Raw genomic sequence first — 20,275 nt, forward strand, 5'->3', positions numbered from 1 at the left:
GAGCACCAATGATAAAACAAGACAGTCCAGCTTCTGAGTGGCCAGCTGCCAAGCAGAGGGGCTCTACCTTCGGGCAACACCTGGGTGGGTACACACCACATAATTTTTACTGCAGAAACCCCTGTCATAATGCATCCCCCGCCCCAGGGGAACTCCCACGCCCTTTGTGGCTTATTCTCAAATGTCCCCTTTTCTGAATTCGAGAGCTAGGAACCTTACACATCTTCCTTTCATTTCATTTGTCCAGTGAGGGCGTTGGCGTTTGTTTACCTGCTTCCAAGAATACAGAAAGAGCGTCGCATATCTTTGTATGGCCAGCACTGTGACGAGGGATGAACCCAGCCACACAATTACAGCAGAATTATCTGGAGCGTTCAAACAAACAAACACTACCAGAACTATGGAATTAGTCCTGCAAATCTGTGTTTTAATAAGAAGAGCGTTTCAGCATAGCTGGATCGCTGGGAGCTGTGCTTCAGGCAGGCATTTAATCCATGATTTCTTGAGCATTTAGTCAGTTACCCAACAAGGCTAACTTAGTCTTCAACTCGCCTCACCAGTGCTGTTGAGTGAGTTCTTTCTTCTGCTTTCACTTTCCTCGTCCTCCAGTGGCCAAACAGCAGCCACAGCTCTAAACGGCGTTTTCGTTTCGTTTTGTTCTGTTGTTGTCTCATTGATTTGAGTTATTACCCTAACCTAGGGGACTCAAGGTAATATGTTCCCAGTCTCAAGCCTCCAACAGTGACCTCGAATTAGGGACACCTGTTAAAGCAGCTCCTAAAGTATTTTCAAAACTCTGGTCAGTTTGCACCAGCTCAGAGGCTGCCTCGTGGCTATCTTTAATGATTCTCGGTGCTCTCTGCAGTGGTTCGGAGGCCCACTCCCCTGTAGCTGGGTGAACCAGTTTGGTTTATCACTCCTGCTGCTACGGGCAGGTTCAGCCCAGGCTGTAAATCAGTCATAAAGTCAGAGGGCATCTGGGTAGGGAACAGAAGAGGAAGTTCCCTGCTGGCCCTGCCTGTGGTTAGGAGAAATCGAAACTCAGCTGTTAAAACCGCTGACTTGCTCTTCAGAACCCTCTCCGCGAGCTTCCTGGGAACGCTCCCCAGCACCCCTCTCTCAGAGACTGAAGCGGGCAGGCGGGCTGTGGACCATGTATACCCACACCCGCAGCAGGGTGGTGGGCCCAGGGTTGGGCACTTTCTCCTTTTCTGGGGACCATGCTGGGGATGGGCAGCGCAAGGAACTGGGTTTGCAGCAAAGCCGGAGACAGAGTCTGGAGGTGGCGGCTCCCAAGACCCCTATGGTGGAGAGGCAGGCGCACACTGACCAGAGGAGGTAAGTAAGTATTTAGCAAGCTGACTTGGATGCAGCAAATCCTGGTACCAAACATAATCAGGCCCCAGGCACTTTCCAAGTCTTTGCAGGTTGAAACCACAGAGACTCCAAAACAGGGATTTTCAAAGAGTTAAGTGTCATTTACCTCAATAAAATCACCTATGTATTACTTTATTATGCCTTGAATCTGCCAATTTGCAGATTTTTGCAGCATCATCTGGTGCCCACTTCATTGATTCTTGTGGCTGGCTCCTGGATTTAAAGATGGGTGTGTTCTGGACTTTTTATTTGTTAGGAAAGTAAGTTTTTCTTTATTGGAGAGAGCAAGAAAACGAGAAGGAGAGAATGAGCTAGAGAGCAAGTGAGGGAGAGAAAGAGAGAGAGAGAGAGAGAGAGAGAGAGAGAGAAAGAGAAAGAGAAAAGAGATAGATAGATAGATAGATAGATAGATAGATAGATGGATAGATAGATAGTGAGCCTATATAATTGGACCACCATGGTAGAGAAAAGGAATATGATACAGAAGGTCCAGACAACCTCAGAAGCGAGTTTGCATCACCGCCAAGACTCAGATAGACTAGCCTCTTGGGACCAGTGGAGCAGAGCTGGGAGTGAAGACCCCAGCAGCTCAAGGCTGGAACGGGTCCTAAACAGGAATAGAGAGGAGGCATTTATTCTTGAGCTGTGCTTAGGACTACTGATGGCCTCCTGAAAGCATGCTGTGTAGAGAGGGTCAGCCACCCCCTCTTTGCACCAGGTGGAATGGCTTGGGGTTTTGTTTGTTTGTTGTGTTTTTCCCACACAGCGCTGCGGTTTGAAGTGCCGTCTTTGTGAATTAGAACTGTCCAAACGATTTTATTTTTAGTTTCCCCCTTTGCAACTTCTTCTTTGTTGCAGGAAAGACAAATGCTGGTTGCGAAGGAACAGTTCTATAACCTTATGACCAACAAGCAGGAGAGTTTCTCTCATTCCCCAGCTTCTGAAAGAACCAAGGTTATAATACTGTTCAGTGCAGAGCTACCCTTAGTCGGGGCAGATGGTCTGGGAATCAATTAGAGATGGCGGAATTTCTCTCAGAGCAGCTGGCATTTTGCCACAAGAAAAGTTCATTGACTCCGAGACACTATATGTGTCTCAGACTCCGAGGCTATGTGTTAGCCTCACGCTTATGAGTGGCTAATGATAAAAACCCATTTCCAAGCCTCTTATTAGAAAGCAGGTATTTAGCTATAACCACTTATTTGTATGCTCCTATCATCTCATAAGCACACATCAGTTATGTCTTTCTGTTTTCCGATTTGATGATAATTACCCTAGCATCTTGCTGGACCAAATCACTCAGAAAGGAACAGTTTTCTGTTAGATCATTAGAGAAATTCCTGAAAGAATTCAATTACTTCTCCCAGACTTCATGTGTGTCGGTGGTAGTCAGCAGAGTGTTCGAGAATGCATTCCCTTTTAGGTGTTTAACATCTAAGGTCTTGTTTGGACCACTCTGAATTCATCTTGTATCTCCATCATTCACTATGTCAGCTTGCTCATTTGTTTCCTTAATGGAACTGGTAAGCCAAGGGGGAATGGTTGAATGATAAATGGTGTCTCTGTAAACACAACAAAGAATTAGGAAGGTCTTACTTATTTTGAAGAGAGAATTTAAGAGGATGTGAGTGTGTGTGTGCACACGCACGCACGTGTGATGGAAAATAAGAAAGGACGATGCTAAGTGCCATAACAGTTCATTTGTATGGTAGAGGTAGATTTAACCTCATTTGTGTTCAACCTTTGGTGAGTTCATGGGGCAATGATTTCAATGTGGGGATTACAAGCACGGGCTTCGATGCCTAGTAGATGGGTTCAACTTCTGATTCCACGCTTACCTGCTCTCTGACCAGCACGCTTCACTACTGCATGCCTCAGTTTTCTTATTAATAAAAGTGAACTAATAGCAGCCTCTAAGCCAATATTCAGTCAACGCTGGAAGCTGATAGCGATGACTTCATTTAAGCGTTTACTGTTGACGACGCTATCACCCTTCGGTTGCTTGTGACTTGAGAAACCGTACTGACTTAAAAATGCCTTCCTACTAAACAAGCAAAATACACTCGTGTGCCAGCCATTTTGTGCCAACTGGACACCAGTTAGAGTTCTTTCAGAAGAGGGAACCCTGGTTGAGTAACCCTCTTGACTGAGGATTAACATGGCAGGGCCTAGCTCCCTGTGGGTGGAGCCACATCTGGGCCCCTGGGCCTGAGTGTTACAAGAAAGCAGGCCAAACAAGCTGTGAGAAGAAACCTTCCTGGTCTCTGTTCCTGCTGCCAGGTTCCTGTCTTGAGCTCTTGCCCTGAGATTCTTTGGTACCGAGAGTGACCTGAGGGTTGGAAACTAAAATAAACCCTTTCCTCCCCGGCTGCTTTTTCTTACAGTGTTTTAGTTTCAGCAATAGAAAACTGAGACAGAAATTGGTACCAGGTCATGGCGTATTGCGATGGCAGACCTGACCATGTGTTTTGGGGAAGATTGTGGAAGAACTTTGAACTAGAAAAGGCACTGAATGTCCAGATTTTAATGAGCTGTTGTGGGATCTTAGAGGGTAATGCTGAGAGCAATGCAGATGGACGACACCTGGCTTGGATGTGTCAGAAGAAGTTTAAAGGTCCCTTAAAGGCTCTATCGGGGCCATTTGAAATTTTGAATCATAAACTACTAAAGTGAAATCTTTGCTTTGCTGGGACACTCAGTACTGGGCCATAGGGCTTGAAGAATCATCTTTGATTAAGAAGACACCAGCATTGTTGGGGTAAAGTCCTCCGAGAAGCATCTCAGCGGAGTCAACACAGAATCTGGTGCTCAGAGGTGGCCAGTGCTGTTCTTTGTGCTGGCTGCCAAACTCGGTAACGTGTAAGTCATTCATTCAGGTCATTCTTTGAAGGCATGAAGGTGTCATGCAGAGAGGCGGAGACTTGGCACTAGGTGGCAGGGTTAAAGTCCCTGAAGAGAGTCCAGAGGAGGCTATTGATAATGGTGCAGCCCAGTTTCAGTGAATCCCTGAGCATTTTGGAGAAACCAGTACCATAGGAGACGCCAAGGACAGCGGCAGCTGTAGAATAGAGCCAGCCTTAGCCTCAGAGACAAGCGGGGTCTGCTGCAGAGGGCAGGCTCAAAAAGTGGAGCTAGCTGTCCGGACCCCTTGGAGTCTGGAGGGTTGGAAGTGGGCTCCCAGAAGCCAAATACTGAACTTTCAGTACCGTTGAACTTCGGGTTTGCTTTGATTTGCACTGATTTGCACTGCACTGATTCTCCTTTCTTAGAGTAAGAAATTGTGTCATTTCCTTTTTTACTTCACAGGAAATACATCTAGCAGACTTTGGAATTTTAGAGAGATTTTTGGAATTTTAAGAGAGGTTTGAGTTTTAAAAAGACTGGAATTTTAGAGAGACTTTGGTGTTTTGGAGAGACTGGACATGTTCGTGTCTAAAGTGCTTGATGTGTAATGCTTGTGGGACTTTTAAAGTTTGGAGTATGTTTTATATTGTGATATTGATATTAGTGACATCTTGGGGACAACACAAAGGGTTTTGGTTTAATAGTGATGTGTTAGCATATCAAGTTGACAGGAAGTCAATTGTGCTAGGAGTTTTGTGTCAACTTGACAGAACATAGTCATTTGGGAAGAGGGATCCTCAAAGGAGAAAATGCCCCCAACAGAGCGGCCTGTGGGTAAGCCTGCGGTACCATGTCTTGATTGATGATTGATGTAGGAGAGCCCAGCTCACTGTGGGTGGTGCCACTCCTGGGATGGTGGGTTTGGGTGCTATGAGAAAATAGGCTGAGCAGGTCACAAGGAACAATCCAGTAAGCCGAACTTCTCAATGGCCTTTGCTTCAGTTCCTGACTCTACGTTCCTTTCTGAGTCCCTGCACTGACGTCCTTTGATGACAGACTTTGACGTGGAGGTGGAATCAACAGAAACCTTTCCTCTCCAGTTTACTTTTGGTCACAGTCTTTATTATAGCAATAGAAGAATAAGAACTACTAAAAGAAAGATCTAAGAAATTCTTTAAAAATCAATGATCCCTAAACCGTGGCCAATACCAGATAGGCTAACTTTTTTTTTTTTCTTATTGCATCTGAATTTCAGTTTTTGCAAGTGTTTACTATTTCATATTGTCTTTTATAGTTATTCCTACCTGGTGATATGTACATTTTTCTCAACTATTATAAACTATTCACATAGATTTAAAGACAAACAAAAAGCTTATATAAACTTGTAATCTAAAACAATCTTTCGTTCTCTTGCTTGCTATTTTGCTTGCTTCTAAGCACACTCCACCTACATCTATATGCGTATTAAAGGTACAGGTTTCCAGCTTGGTTGTGGGCGATAGGATCTTGCCTGTGTGTAGTGATAAAAGCCTGATGTTGTTTGAAAAAAAATTTAAAAAGACGTTCTGAAAATTGACCAGAAATATAAAACTTTACTATACAGTGGTTAACGTTTAGTATAATGTAGACACAAATTCAGTTTATCGTAACACACTTGTGGTCTACTGTATATGGAGTAATATAAAGAGTTAAAGATTGAACAGCAATAATAGCGAATGCTTAGGGAATGCTGGCTGTGCAGCAGGAAATAACATACGCTAACCACCTTACAGAAACAGAGCATCCCTAGCTCTGGACAATTTAAAATGTTGGTACAATTATCTACTTAGCAAACTTCATAAGGATAAAAAAAAAATCTAGTTTGATGGGATAGATACTTCCGCAATAATTACACAAGTAAATCTTTGTGTGTGCTACAAAAGAAAGCCAGTGTCTGAGCTCGTTGTGAGAACAGAAAAATGTTTCCTAAGATACGATAGAAAACCGAGACCTGCAGGAGAATGAGAAGTTGCACGTGCATCGATGTTTATGCTGTCGGTTGTGAAGATTTGATTGTCAGTTTGGCGGATTTGGAATTATCGAGGAGACAAGTCTGCAGTTACACCTGGGAAGGATTATTTAGATTAGATTAGCCTCTGGGCAACCCCCATGAGGGATTACTTTGATAAGGTTAATTGAGGAAGGCAGAGTAGTGCCACACTCAGGCCTTGGGTGTAGGATTGCATAAAAAGGAGGAGGCTAGCTGAGTGCCTGCATTCATTACTGTCATCTTCTTGACTGTTAATATAGTGTTATCAGCTGTTTGAAGTTCTTGCTGCCTTAATTTCCCTGTTGTGACAGACAGTATCCTTGAACCAGGAGCCAAAATAAACCTCTGAATGAAAATGGCCCCCATAGACTCATACATATCCATGCTTGGTGGAACTGGTTGGGAAGGATTAGGAGGTGTGGCCTCATTGGAGGAGCTGGATCAATATGGGTGGGCTTTCACGGTGTGAAAATTCCATGCCATTCTAGTTGGCCTCTCTCTTTGCCTGGTGGCTCCTGCCACAGCAGGAAGTAGCTCTGAGCGGCTGCTTCAGTACCACACCTGTCTGCCTGCTACCATGCTTCCTGTCATGATGGTCATGGACTCTACTGCCATCTAGAACTGGGAGCCCCAAACAAAATGTTTTCTTTTATACATTGCTTTGGTCATGGTGTTTGGTCATGACAATAGAAAAGTAACCAAGACAAACTCTTTGTTTTCTAAATTGTTTCAGCAGGGTGCTTTCGTCACAAAAACAAGGAAACACGCAGATACCAGGTTTTTTGTTGTTGTTTGTTGTTGTTCTTGTTTGGCATTTGGAGACAGACTATTTCTAGGTAGCCAAGAATACCCTGAACTCACTATGCAGCCCATACTGACTTTGAACATGTGGTCATTTTGCTTCAGCTTCCGCAGGTAGATTAGTGATAGGCTCCACCACTCAGCTTTCAAGCAACACATCGGTAGTTATTAGAGCCTCTAAAAACTAATCTACTATTTCCTCCTCACCACGGTGCTCCAGATTCCAATTTCCTGTCTCCATATGATTAGAAGAAAATAAGTGTTTTTGCTAGTAATGCAAAACAGCATGAAAGCATCACGCTCATTCTTTCTCTAGATGGAGAGCTGGTTAGTGAGAAGCTTCTTTTAACGTTATGAAATAATAGTACACTGGAAAAGCTCAACGATTGTGCTAATGAGCAATCTTCCTGATGGCTCAATATAGATTATATTAGGGGATTATTTAACCTAACTCCCAGACAAGGCCCATAAGCACTTAGAAAGTTTGTAATGTAGCAGATAGTGTTTAACTCTTAATGATAATGACACAGTTCAATGAGCTGAGTAGGTACCTCAACTACTGGCAGATTCTAATAGCAAACTAATTAGCAGAGCTTGGCTTCCTTAGGTTATGCTTGGAATGATGAATGTGTTGGAGCATTGCAATACTATTGTAATAGTCTGTAAATTAGTTAAATAGCCTCAAATAACCTGAGTAACCCTGCCCAAACAAAATAGACAAGCACCAAACATAAATAATCAATTGGGTTGTTCATGTGTACTAGACAAGTAATGTACTTACCTAATATACATGAAGCCCTAGGTTCAAGCCAGAATCACCAGAAAAACAAAACCAATGGTTTATAAAAGTGCTGAAAATATCTCAAATGCTAAACCATGCATTAGATCTTGTACAGAGTGACATGAACATTATTATTGAATTTTTATCTTCAAAATAAACACTTCCCCTTGACAGATAAGAAATGTGAGCCTTGGCGATAAAATGAGTTTCCCAGGTTTCCGTTGCTTTCCCTAATCAGTGGCTAGGACTCAAACCTGAGTCTTTCCTGCTGAAGTAGAGACTGCTCAGGAGCTGGGAGAGGAAGTGATGTCAGAGCTACCTGTTGCCTTTTTGTTTTATGTCCACATCAAGAAAAAAAAATCAGTAGATCGAAGAGAGTACTAATACAGATGTAGTGATGTGGTATGCACTAACAGCTTTTTAGGGAGACAATTTCTTTAGCCACCCATCCCTTGGCTTTCCCATTACTATGACACAATGCTAGCGCAACACAGCTTCAGACTTACTTTGCCTCATCATTTCGAAGGGTACAGTTCACGGTGGGGCAATTTCATGGCAGGTGGAGTATGTGGCAGAGGCTTGTGTACAATGTTACCACAGACAGGACAAAGGAAATATAGCCTAGAATCATAACAGAAGTGGGCATAACTTTCAAAGGTTTGCCGCAAGAGGCTAAGCAGGGGTTTATGTTCCCACTTAGGCCTCATCTATTAAAAACTGTACACATTAAAAATAGTGCCACAAAGGAGTGGAGAGATGGCTCTGCAGTTTAGAGCACTTCTTGCTCTTGGAGAGGACCTGACTTCAGTTCCCAGTGTCTACATGGTGGCTTTTTACTCTCAGTTACTATGGTTCCAGGGGATCCCACATTCTCTTCTGATCTCCACGGGCATCAGGTGTGCACGTGGTGCACATACTTATATGTAGGCAACACACACATATCAAGTAAGATAAAAATAAAACTAAAATTAAAAATAAAATACTGCCATTTAGCTGGGCACCAAGCACTCAAAGCATACTCCCTCCCCCCCCCCGGGACATTTCCTATATAAACATAACATGTCTTTTTATGCTTAGGTTTGGTGGAGGGTGGACAGTTTGTAACTATGTGATTGGTCGAAGATAGCATCTTACAATCCTATAATAAAGGGAAGATACAGAGGAGGCCTGCTTGTACAGATCCTTCAAAAGAGAGCTTTGAATTGTGGGCCTGATGACCTATCAACTCTAAAGGTTAGAGAACCCCCTCGGGGTCTGTTTAAGGGGGCGTGGAGAAAGGCAGAGCTTCCTGTTTCTATTTTCTCAACTGCCAAGGTGCCATAGTTTTGAAAAATGTGCCCAGAATCCTATCACTATTTCTAAGTTATTTTCTAAACAATTTAGACAAGTAGTTTGAAGGGCCATGTTTTCGTGTGTGTATGTGTGTGTGTATGTGTGTGTATGTGTGTGTATGTGTGTGTGTGTGTATGTGTGTGTATGTGTGTATGTGTGTGTATGTGTGTGTGTGTGTATGTGTGTGTATGTGTGTGCGTATGTGTGTGTATGTGTGTGTATGTGTGTGTGTATGTGTGTGTGTATGTGTGTGTGTGTATGTGTGTGTATGTGTGTGTATGTGTGTGTGTATGTGTGTGTATGTGTGTGTATGTGTGTAAATCTCCTTTTCTGTGCTACCTTCTCCCAATGATACGCAACTTGGTTGCCTCCTGCTAGGGTATTGCTGTCATTGTCTCTAAGCAACTTCAACTATATGGTGATTTCTGACAGAACCTATAGTGAACAATTTATTTGATATTGTGACCTGGGATCTATGTCAATATGTATGAAGATACATACAACCAAAAAGAAATTTTGCAAAAACAATTCTCACTACATGTGACACGTTGACATTTTCTGTTCTTTTGTCTGTGTGGTACATACATGGGGGTCTGCAGATGCGTGCACACACATGAGGAAGCCAGAGCAGAGGATGTTGGCTGTATTTCTCCAACTCTGTCTTACCGCCTTGAGACAGGGTCTCTCGTTGAACTAGAAGTTCACATTTTTGCCTAGGCAAGCTAGCCGATGAGCTCTCTGCATCCGCCCCTTCTTTCTCAATGCTGGGATTGCAGGCAAGCAGAGCAACCCTGTCTAGCTTTTTACGTCTGTGTTGGGGATTTGAACTAAGGTCTTCATGATGGCAAGGCAACTGTTTGTCCTCACTAAGTAATCTCTCCAGTCCCCATTTTCTATTCTTGTTCATTAAAAATAAATTCATTTCATGATGGATTTCAGGAAGCATTAGCGGGCTACCACCTACAGGTTGAAAACTACAGCTCTGTGCAGAGGAGTTTGTTAGAGAGGATGGAAAGAAAAGACATTTTACTTTGATTAGATCAAACTTACCTTCCTGTTTATGGAGGAAGGCAGAAATTATGTTCCTGTTAGAACGAATTTCCAACTTTTTTTTTTGTGCTAGACCTTGCTCCTCAATGAGGTATGCGTTTGTGATCTGCCAAGTCTTGGGGAGCAATCATTTTTGTTCAAATACGGTATCATCAAAAATGAATGGACATTTTTCAAAAAGCCTTTGACAGCTGCAACAGTGAAACAATAAATCAACAGAATGATGAAAGCCTGAAAACACATAATACCTATAATAATCAGCAGAAGTGTTGCAGAAATGAGAGAAAAATGAAACTTAGCTCAATTACACAGTGAGGCGACTCCCTTCAAAGTCAGCAGAGTGCACTAAGGTTATGCATATTGTTAAGGTTAATTGCATCTATTCAGGATGTATTTGAATCTGAAACAAAAGCTTAGGAGGAAAAAAAAAGTAATCAAAAGAAACAGACAGCTTTGGAAGGTTCTATTCTCTATCAGAAAAATCAGCCGTGACGGCTCCTTTGTTCTGTGATGTTTGTAGTTTTCCCTCAAATGAAAAGATTAAAAAGCAGTCTATTAAAGGAATGCAGAAAAATGGAAGATATTTTCCATTATTAAAACAAAGGCTGGAGTAGGGTGTGGTGGCCCAAATCTTAGCATTCAGAACACTGGGGACCATTAGTTGAAGTCCAATCTGGGCTTCAGAGAAAGAGATCTTTCTCTGGTTGGAAGAGATCTTGTAAAGAAAGACAGACAGGCAGACAGACAGACAGACAGAAAGGAAGGAAGAAAGAAAAGACCTAGTATGCTCTTTAGTTCTATTGTGATAGTGATAAATCTATTATTTTAATTTTTTTTTGAGATAGGGTCTTGTATAGTGCAGGCTGTCCTTGAACTCCTCCAAACATAGGATCCTCCTGCCTCTCAAGTGCTGGTATTAATCCTTTCCATAATAATAACCACTGCCTCCAGACCATGAGACATTCCGTATGACAATACACGCAGGCTTCTCAATGATGCCCGTCATGAAAGGAAGAGGGCCGAGGAATCACCCTGGACTAACCGTCTGCATGCAGAGACAAGTGAGATTCGTGACTGACTCTACCATGAAGTGGAACTATGGAAGAATTCAATGACACAATTTTGAAATCTGAATATAACTAGGTAAATTCCTTGGGTGTGATAATGTTTTTATGTATAAGTAGGATAATGTTTTTTTTTCTTGAGGATATATGCTATAGTGTTTAGGAATTATATACCGTGACCCTGCAGCTTAATTTTATGGTAAACACACACGCACACACACACACACACACACACACACACACACGCGCGCGTACGCATGCGCACACACACGCACGCACACACACACACACACACACACACACACACACACACACAGACAGAAGAGGCGAAAGAATAATTATGTAAAGCCTCCAGAACTGACGCCTACAAGTAGAGAGAGGTGGTCTTTGTTTGACTAATATTTCTTGTTAGGCTTTATTTGTGTATGTGTGGGGTGAGGGGTAAAATCCACGCCGGGTGCACACTGGAAGACACTCTAACCCTAAGTTGAACTCCAGCCCTAGCCCAAGGCTTTTAAAGAATTTAAAAACAAGCAGTTGGACTAGAGTAACTCTTGGTAGCGTCCTACAGCTCATTGTGTTTCTCTACTTCTTTTTTTCCCTTTTCTCTTTTGGAACCCAGAGACCTTAAAGGAAGGTTTGTCACAGAGCTATGGACTTAAGGTTTTGCAGTTCACTGTAGGTCTATTATCTTTCAATAAGAGAAGGAGCGGCAAAGGTCTGGGCTCAGAGTGTGCTGCCACTTGCAGGAGAATAACGTCAGCTAATCTTTAAAGATATCTTTCTCAGTACCATTTTGTTTCAAGCCCTGGGTCTTGTTACTTCTGTGATACATAGAAAAGAATCAAAAAACTATGACATAGATGTTATAGGGAAGAGCCAGTCAGGACCACGGTTGTACAGTGAAAACTGTTTACATTTATGGGAAAGATACAAAAAGGGATTAATTCAGAGCATGAGAAGGAGTTAGACTAGTGATAGGGGGGAGGGTCTAGCACCGAAAACAGCCATCATATATATTGTATGTAGGTATCAGTACTATGTGCAAAACATATTCCCTTCATAGATATTCTAAAACAAAGCTTTGTTTATGTTTTCCCTACAAAATATACCAGAAGATAGCTAGACTAGGACTGGGACAAATATTTGGTCATTATAGTGGAACACTGTTGCTTTCTTTTAATGAAAAAAATTCATACATATGTGTGCATGTGTATGTGTCTATCATATGTATGTAGATACCCCTGGAAGATGAAAGAGGGCATCAAATCCCCTGGAACTGGGATTACCGGCAGTTGTGAGCCACTGCGTGAGGGGGCCAAGAATCAAAGCCACTTCTCTGGCCCTTATTGCTTTCTATTATCGTTTTTAAAATCATATTTATTATCGTGGTGTGTTTATGTGTCTATTGCGTGTGTGTAATGTGGCACGCACATGCCATGGCATGTGTTCGGAGGTCAGGGATACTTTCGATTGTTTTCTTCTTCCACAGGTGGATGACAGGAACCAAACTCAGGCTGTCAAGCCCTTTTACCTCCAGATCCTTCGTTTTTGAACCGTAAAATTATTTGAAGCTAGTTTTTAACCTATGAAGTGGAGAATTTTCTCTGCGTTCGAAATGGGGGAAAAATTGAGCAATTTTGTAGTTTGATCAAAGTCATTAGTTAGGGAGTAGTGGGATGAGGTTTGAAGCCAGGCAGTTGGATGCTAGGTCAGCTCTAATGCGGCAGCTTTGAAGTCAGAGGGCAGACGAGCTATCTGAGCATCAGCGCTCACCTCAACCCCTCCAGGAAGGGAAATGCAAGCCAAAACTTGATCTGTCCATTTCCAGTTAAAAGCATGGTCTTAGAAATCTTTCTCAAACTTCTGCTAATATGCCATTGTCCCAAATTAATCGTGTGGTCACGCTTAGCTATAAAGGTTGGAGACTACAGGCTTTTAGCCAGGCACATTGTCAACCTGGATGGTTTGGGATTGCGGGTAGGAGGAAGTGAAAATGCACCTTGGCAGGGGCCAACATCTCTCCTAGTTTGAACAAGGAGGAGAATCAGGCAGAAGAGTGGAGACCAGTCACATGACCTAGATCTTTGACAATGCCTTTCCCCAGTTTCCTGCTCTCTTCAGTCTTTAACGTGAGTTTTTTTGTTTTGTTTTTTGTTTTGTTTTGTTTTTTTCTGTATTGCTGTTGTTTTGAGGGATAGTTTTGCTGTATTTCCTAATTAGTGTTGAAGTCCGAGTCTGAAGTGATCTTCCAGTCTCCTGAGGATCTGACACTACTTTGGTCAACTAATCCAGGCTGCTTCTGAGGTTGCCTCTCTAACTGGAACCTTGGCAGACAGGTATACTCTTTCCAAGACAAAGACCCGCTGTGCCGATGGCAGATTAGTAGGGTATGGTGGCACATACCTGATATCCAAGCTCTGGAGAAGTTATGGCAGGAAAACTGAGAGGCCGAGGCCAGGCTGAACTGCATCTCGATACCCTGATTCAGAAAACCCAGAAAACCCTAAATATAGCCTGTCTTAGCTGCCAGGCAAACATACCAGGTGTCCAAAGCTCAGCACACTGCCCTGCGTCAGATCTAGGGCTAGACAGCTGTTGTGGAAACGCTGCTGCTTGTACTCCAGGCTGTATTCAGAGGAATGACATCTTCTGTCTCTGGCCAGGAATCTCATGTCTTCTGTCAGTGTCCGGGAAGTGAAAACAGGCTAGTTTACTAGCTTGTAATAGTTGTATCAAAATCCCAGACCCGATACTCATGTTCTGAAGACACAAGTTTCTTCTAATTTTTTCCTGAGAAAGTAATTTTACAAATTTACCTATCAGTTGGTCCCCATCTCATCTTGATTTTGACTTCTCAAAGGTGCAAGTTCTGTACGGTATTATTTTTTTTTTCATGAAGGTTCTTTGTATCTTTGGTGTCAGTTGTTTGTGTTGGTTTTCTTTTTGTGTATAGTATTTTTTTTTAAAAAAAATAACATAACCTCTCTTGTCCACCCTCCGTATCTGTGCATTTTAACTACCCAGCAAAAGTAATACTATCAGCATAAAATATTTTATCAAACCGTGAGCCTCTAGTAGGGTGTGTTTTTCTAACGTGTGTAAACTGGTCAACACTTGCCAAGACACAGGAACCCTAGACCATGTGTTTATGTGCATGTAAAATACCCACACACATAAAATAAAAGTAAAAGTGCAAAATAGATAGTGAAAATAATAAACTTCATATCTCCACACTGAGAGCCATACAGCAAAACCAACGCAGAAGGCCATAACCTTGTCTGGTGCCTTTCATCCCCTTAGTGATTCCCCTCTTTGTCAATTGTATCCGAGATTAAAGATTTTCTTGAACTATGACAAACAGTCCCCGGGGAAACTGAGGTTCCCTTTTGGGGTTCTTGGTCTCAGTAGTAGAACTTAGAAATGAACTCAAAAGGAAGCCCAGAGACAATGTTTGCAGAGTTTAAGAGAAAACCAGTGCAGGATATATGATAATCATGGCACCATCCAGGAGGATGGAGGGGAAGTTGTGCTTGTCAAGTTAGGCATGGAATAGAAATGAGAGTTTATTAAAACAGGACCCAGATACTCAGGGGAGTGGACATGAGTGAGGGAGCTGTTGAAAGAGCCCCCAAACCATCCAGGCACCGGATGCATGGTTCTATACAGCCTCCCTCCCTTCTTGTTTGTGTGTTTAAGGCTTTGTTTCACACAGTATCTGCTCAGGAGATGATGCACGGAGAGGAAGAGCTTCCAGTCTTGCTCCAAGAACTTGGCACGTTAAGACTTCGCTTCTTTGCATGTCATTCTTGAGCAACTTTTTTTAGTTCCTGCTCTCCATCACGGTATCAAGCCAGGATTTGCCAGGACAGTAAACACCACACATCTACTCTTTAGCTTGGAGCCGTCTGTAAATCACTCATCTATCTCTTCCTGAATTTCTGCTAGCCACTACATTGCTTTTTTCAATCAAGCCAATCCTGGTCTTAATTAGAAATTTAAATTACATCTGGCATGGTTTGTAGACTCCAGGGGATGGATGTGTGTAATACCTTTGCTAGCCAATCTATTTTTCACAGCTTGCACGGAGCATTTTTTTAAATCGGGTGCTTATTGATGAGCTGTCGTGAGAATGGCATGCAAGTGTACTTAGGAGATGCCCTTGTGTAAGTACCCGAGAGCCCTCAGAATGTAAATGTGGCTTGCACATCTTTTTCCTCAGATCATTTTTTTTTAAAGTATGTGTACATGTGCTGAGAGAGAACAGGTGGAGAGAGAACGTGTGTGCACTCACACAGATGCAGAGGCCACGGGTGGCCACATCTTCCTCAACTGTTTCTCTACTTTGTGTTTTGAGAAAGGGTCTATTGCTGAACCTGGGGCTCACTGATAGCTCAGGGATCTGTCTGTCTACACTTCCTTCAGCCCTGGGGTTACCTCTCTGGACTTTTTACATAGATGCTGGGGATCCGAACTCACATCCTGATGCTTACACACGACCTTGCCCTTCACTGGCCTAGCTGTCTCCCCTGCTCTCCTCCCCCTTTTAAACACAATCTGGAAAAGAGAGTCGTCTTTGTTTTAGGCTGTTGTCTCCTGTGCCCTCCTTCGTTCCGTTGTACGGAACCGTGCTGTTGGAAATTGGAAACAATCTTACCAACAGATATTTCATTAAATTTCAATGAGACAATTAAGGAAACCCATTTGCAAATATATATATTTGTTTCAGCAGCCAGGATGTTGCTCCATTAGGAGATGACCAGAATGCTAAATCGAGGTAGCTTGAGCTGCTCTGACCAGCAGCTCTGGAACCCACTGGTGGAGAGAACACTGTGATGCTAAAATGGCAAAGGTCTGCTGTGGGTGGAAACTAATTGGTTGGGAACATTAATAAATTATACTTGCTATTCATGTCAGAGAAAGTTCAGAGAGAAGAGATGAATATTTTTGATCCATCAGGGCCTTGCACTCTGCCACACAATATTAAAAATAAAAAAGCATATCCTTAGACTTTTGCTCCTCTTCCTACCGTGAAAAAGGAGAGCTAAAAGCTAAATCACTTGGCAATGCTTTCTTATATTAATATATTTTTGATTTGGCATTTCCAACCAATAAAATATTGCTAAGGCATTCTCTCCTATAAATCGTGTATTACCAGGACCAATGTTAGGATTAGGCTGAAATGCTTTTGATGAAAATCCTTTATTTTCAGAGCTAGCTCATGCCTTCTCTCTTTTCCCCTCTCCACAGTGTCTATGTCCAAGCACCCACACACAGCATCTTGTGGTTGTGGCAGCCCTGTTCCCAGGACAGTTTCTCAGACCTGGAGCCAGAGAGAGAGAGCAAGATATAAGCAATCCTACTGGGTCACACCGTTTTCTGTGCACTGAATAGGAGGCCTTTTTTCTCTGACTCAGTTGCTTCATGTCTTCCTTGATTGAAGGCAAAGGCTACCGTACCGGCATCAGACTTAATCAGATTAGATACTGTAAACTATAATCTTCTAGAAACAGAGCTCCCCCTCCAACCGTCTATGATAATTTGTACGAACAGACTGACGGGCTTAGGAAATTCTCTGAAGTGTTCTCAGCAAACTCATTTGCCACGTCTTTGACTTGGCATTCTTCTGTGGAGGGCCGCAACCACATTCTCCATTACTTTAAGGGGCAGAGGTAGTTGACCTCTGTGACTTCAGGGTGTGGCAGTACACACCTTTAATCCCAACACAAGGGAGGCAGAGGTAGATTAACCTCTGACTTCAAGGGGCAGAGGCAGATTGACCTCTGTGACCTCAAGGTGTGGTAGTACACACCTTTAATCCCTAAGCCTGGGAGGCAGAGACAGATCTCTGTGAGTTCAAGGTGTTGTAGCACACGCCTTTAATAACTTTCCACTGCTGCTGTCCCTGCCTACTCCCGAGGCATCATCTGGGTTGATGGGCAGCGGACCAATCCAAGAGTGACACGTCCGAAGTGAGGACTGTTTCCTATATAAGGGATGGGTTCCCCTCGTTCTGGGTCTCGGCTTTGTAAGCTTATGCTCTCTCTCTCAAGATGCATTAAAGCTTTTCTGCAGAAGGATCCTAAGTGTGCCGCGTTGTTCTTGCTGGCGAGACGGTAGCGCGGGACATTCTTCCTCCTTGATGTATACTCCTCTTCTGGCTTCATTGTGGGTCTCCTCTGTTTGGGTCTCTGACTTCCTAGGTCCTCGGACCCTAGAGCTTGTTTAGATAGTCTTGTCGTTACGTCGGTTTCCTGAGTAGTTCCTAAGGAAAGTTTAAGGTGGGTGGAAGGGGTTGGTGTCTGTCTGTGTTTGACACCTCGTCCACGCCCTGCTAAGTGTCTAGCATAGTAATTTTATAATAGATGCTCAGGGAAGGCTTCGCATTGTTTGGAAGCATTTCAAAGAGTTGAAGTTACAGGAAATTGGACCAGCTTATATATTCATCAACACATGAAAGAACAAGGAGACATATACACAATTGAGTTTACAAAGCCGAAATGAAAATCAAAGCATCTGCAGGAAAATGAGTTCAATTAGAGATCACTGCATCAAATGAAATAAGCTAAGCCCCTCCGTCAGAAAAAAAAACAAAGGCCACAAGTTTTTTTCTCGTATGTAGAACCTAGATTTAAAACTATTTATGTGTGTGTGTGTATGTGTGTGTGTATTTGTGTGTGTGTGTGTCTGGTTTTAGGTCATGAAACTAGTAAGGGGATCATGATAGGTGAAGCAAAACCTTTAAGAGAATTGGGAGACAGGAAAACAGAAAGCATGTAACCATGAAACAGAACGAGTGAGTGATTGGAAAAAGGAAGAGAAACAGCTGGAAAGGGGGAGGACAGTGGAGGAGGAAACGAAACAGAACGAAGTGCATGAAAGCATCCTCACTTAGAATGCTTAGCCAAGCAATTCATAAAGGGGGTGGTGGTCGAAGTCAGAAAATAATTATATTTTAAGCTTCCTATGTTAGGTTGAAAATTCACCCACAGTTAATTGGTACAGGTTAAAAGTCCCTGCTTCTGAGCCTTAGCCCCATTGCTTAGGCAATCCAGTGACATTCAGTATATGATTTACCATCCGTGTGTTTATTAAAAATTTAATAATCGAAATAGCTTGTTGTTTGTTTTGTTCAGACAGCATCTTCTACAGAACCCTGGCTGTCCTAGAACTCGGTGTACAGACCAGGCTGGCCTCAAACTCACAGAGACCCTTTGCCTCGGTCTCCCAAGTGCTGGCATTAAAGGCACGTGCCATCATGCATGACCCTTGTTATTTTTTTATCAAAATATCCTAAAACAGTGTCTTAGTGCTTTTGTGTTGCGATAACAAAATATCTAAGAAGGGTGATGCATTCAAAAGAGAGATTCATTTGGGCCACAAATTCAGTGGCTAGACAGTCCCAAGAGCATGGTACCAACACCTACACGCCTTGGGCTGTGTGCAGCAGTGAGGTGGACGGGGAAGCAGGCACATGCAGAAGATCGAGCAGGTGACCAGCAATGAGCTATAGCCACACTCTTTCATACCTAATCCAGTCCTGTGATGCCCAACCCACTTCTATGAGAATGACATTAATCCATTGGACCCTTGTAAGAGTGGTGTCCCCACGGCCAATATCTCTTAGAGGCCTTCCCCATCTCAGTATGCATACACTGGGGATTAAAAGGTTCAACATGAGTCTCGCTGGTGACAAACCATCCTGGCAGCAGAGATGGTGCAGCTAATCTAAAGCAGTGGTTCTTCAAGTCTGGGACCTGGGGCAACGAGCATTAGCCGCCTTCCCTGTTGCTGTCAAGATGAAAAGAAAAACAGAAGGGTTGCTGGGAACGGAGGCAGATGGTCACATGGCGTCTGCTGCTGGGAAACAGAGAAGTGTAGGCTGGCTGTCTGCATGCTTTCTCCTCCCCCCCCCCCCTTTTTCATTCCGCCCACGTTCAGGGTGGGTCATCCCTCCTTAGTTAGCCCTCCCGGAAATGCCCTTATAGACTGGTCCAGGAGGCGTTTCTCCTAGGAGGTTCTAAGTCCTGTAAAGATTAACCAGTGCAAACATCAACCGGGAACTTATTTTTTAAAAACGCGTGTTATCGAGCCTCACCCCAGAGCCACTGAATCAGAAACTCTGCCCTTTAACAAGCCTGCCAACAAGCCCTCCAGGTGATTCTGAAGTCTGGTAAAGGTTAAGAGCCGCTGCTGAGCGGCACGGGCGAATCCCCAGCCTCGACTCAACATCACAGTCCCGGCACGGAGGATGGCGCAGCAATTTCACAGTTGGCCTTTAAATCCGGTGCCTTGCGGTTCAGCTTTAAGACTCTTTAGAATGGCTTCACTATTGCATCATGTGGAAGCTTCCAGATACTGCTCATAGAACTGCAGCTCCCAAGCTCCTATAAAGTACTGGCAATTGAGGAGTGAAAAAAAAAAAAAACACATGTTTCTTGGGGTGAAGAAAGACTATGTAACAGATAAGGGATTAATTTCCAGTGACGGTCTTTCTAATTCTGTATTCATAACATTGTACGCATGCTAGGCTACCCATGCACCATCTGCTGATACACATTAGGTAATTGGGCACCCAGCAGCCCCATTTGCATGCAAAGGTGGTTGTACTCCTCACATTACAAGTCTAAAATTAAGGTCCAGGAAGAAGCAGGCGCGCAGCTAACAAAATAATGAGATAAGGAAAAATGGCTTCAGTTAATCAGCACTTTTGGCCTCTACTGTTCTGTCTTTGCTAATTTGCCCCCGGAAATGGCGCATCCCAGGTGGAAGAGAGACTTGTAAGAGCACCTAGGGTTTTTTGTTTGTTTGTTTTAAACTTGAACTTATAAAATGGTTGCATTTATCCACCGCATTTTCTCCCAAACTGCACCCTTCTGTTATGCGGCAGTCTGTTACCATACTATATTTTTGCTCTCTGAAATCTTCATGCTCTGGTGGGACCACGTGCATGGGCTCAAAAAGAACCACCCGAGCACAGACTCACAGCTGGGATCT

The 20,275-nt window shown here is 43.2% G+C and overlaps 1 protein-coding gene across 3 annotated transcripts in view; it reads left to right on the forward strand.

Annotated features, from left to right (window-relative positions):
* Positions 1-1,019: 1,019 nt before the first annotated feature.
* Positions 1,020-20,275, forward strand: part of Epsti1 (epithelial stromal interaction 1) — a 101,987-nt gene continuing 82,731 nt past the window's right edge. The window contains exon 1 of one of the 3 annotated variants that reach the window (XM_087912251.1): positions 1,020-1,338. In XM_087912251.1, the coding sequence (XP_087768377.1) occupies positions 1,154-1,338 (185 nt within the window). In that variant the 5' untranslated portion in view covers positions 1,020-1,153. The remainder of the gene's footprint in view (positions 1,339-20,275) is intronic. The other 2 variants (XM_087912250.1, XM_087912249.1) reach the window with 2 other exon arrangements.

Source organism: Myodes glareolus, chromosome 12, assembly GCF_982192425.1.
Source record: "Myodes glareolus chromosome 12, mMyoGla1.1, whole genome shotgun sequence".
Taxonomy (NCBI): domain Eukaryota; kingdom Metazoa; phylum Chordata; class Mammalia; order Rodentia; family Cricetidae; genus Myodes; species Myodes glareolus.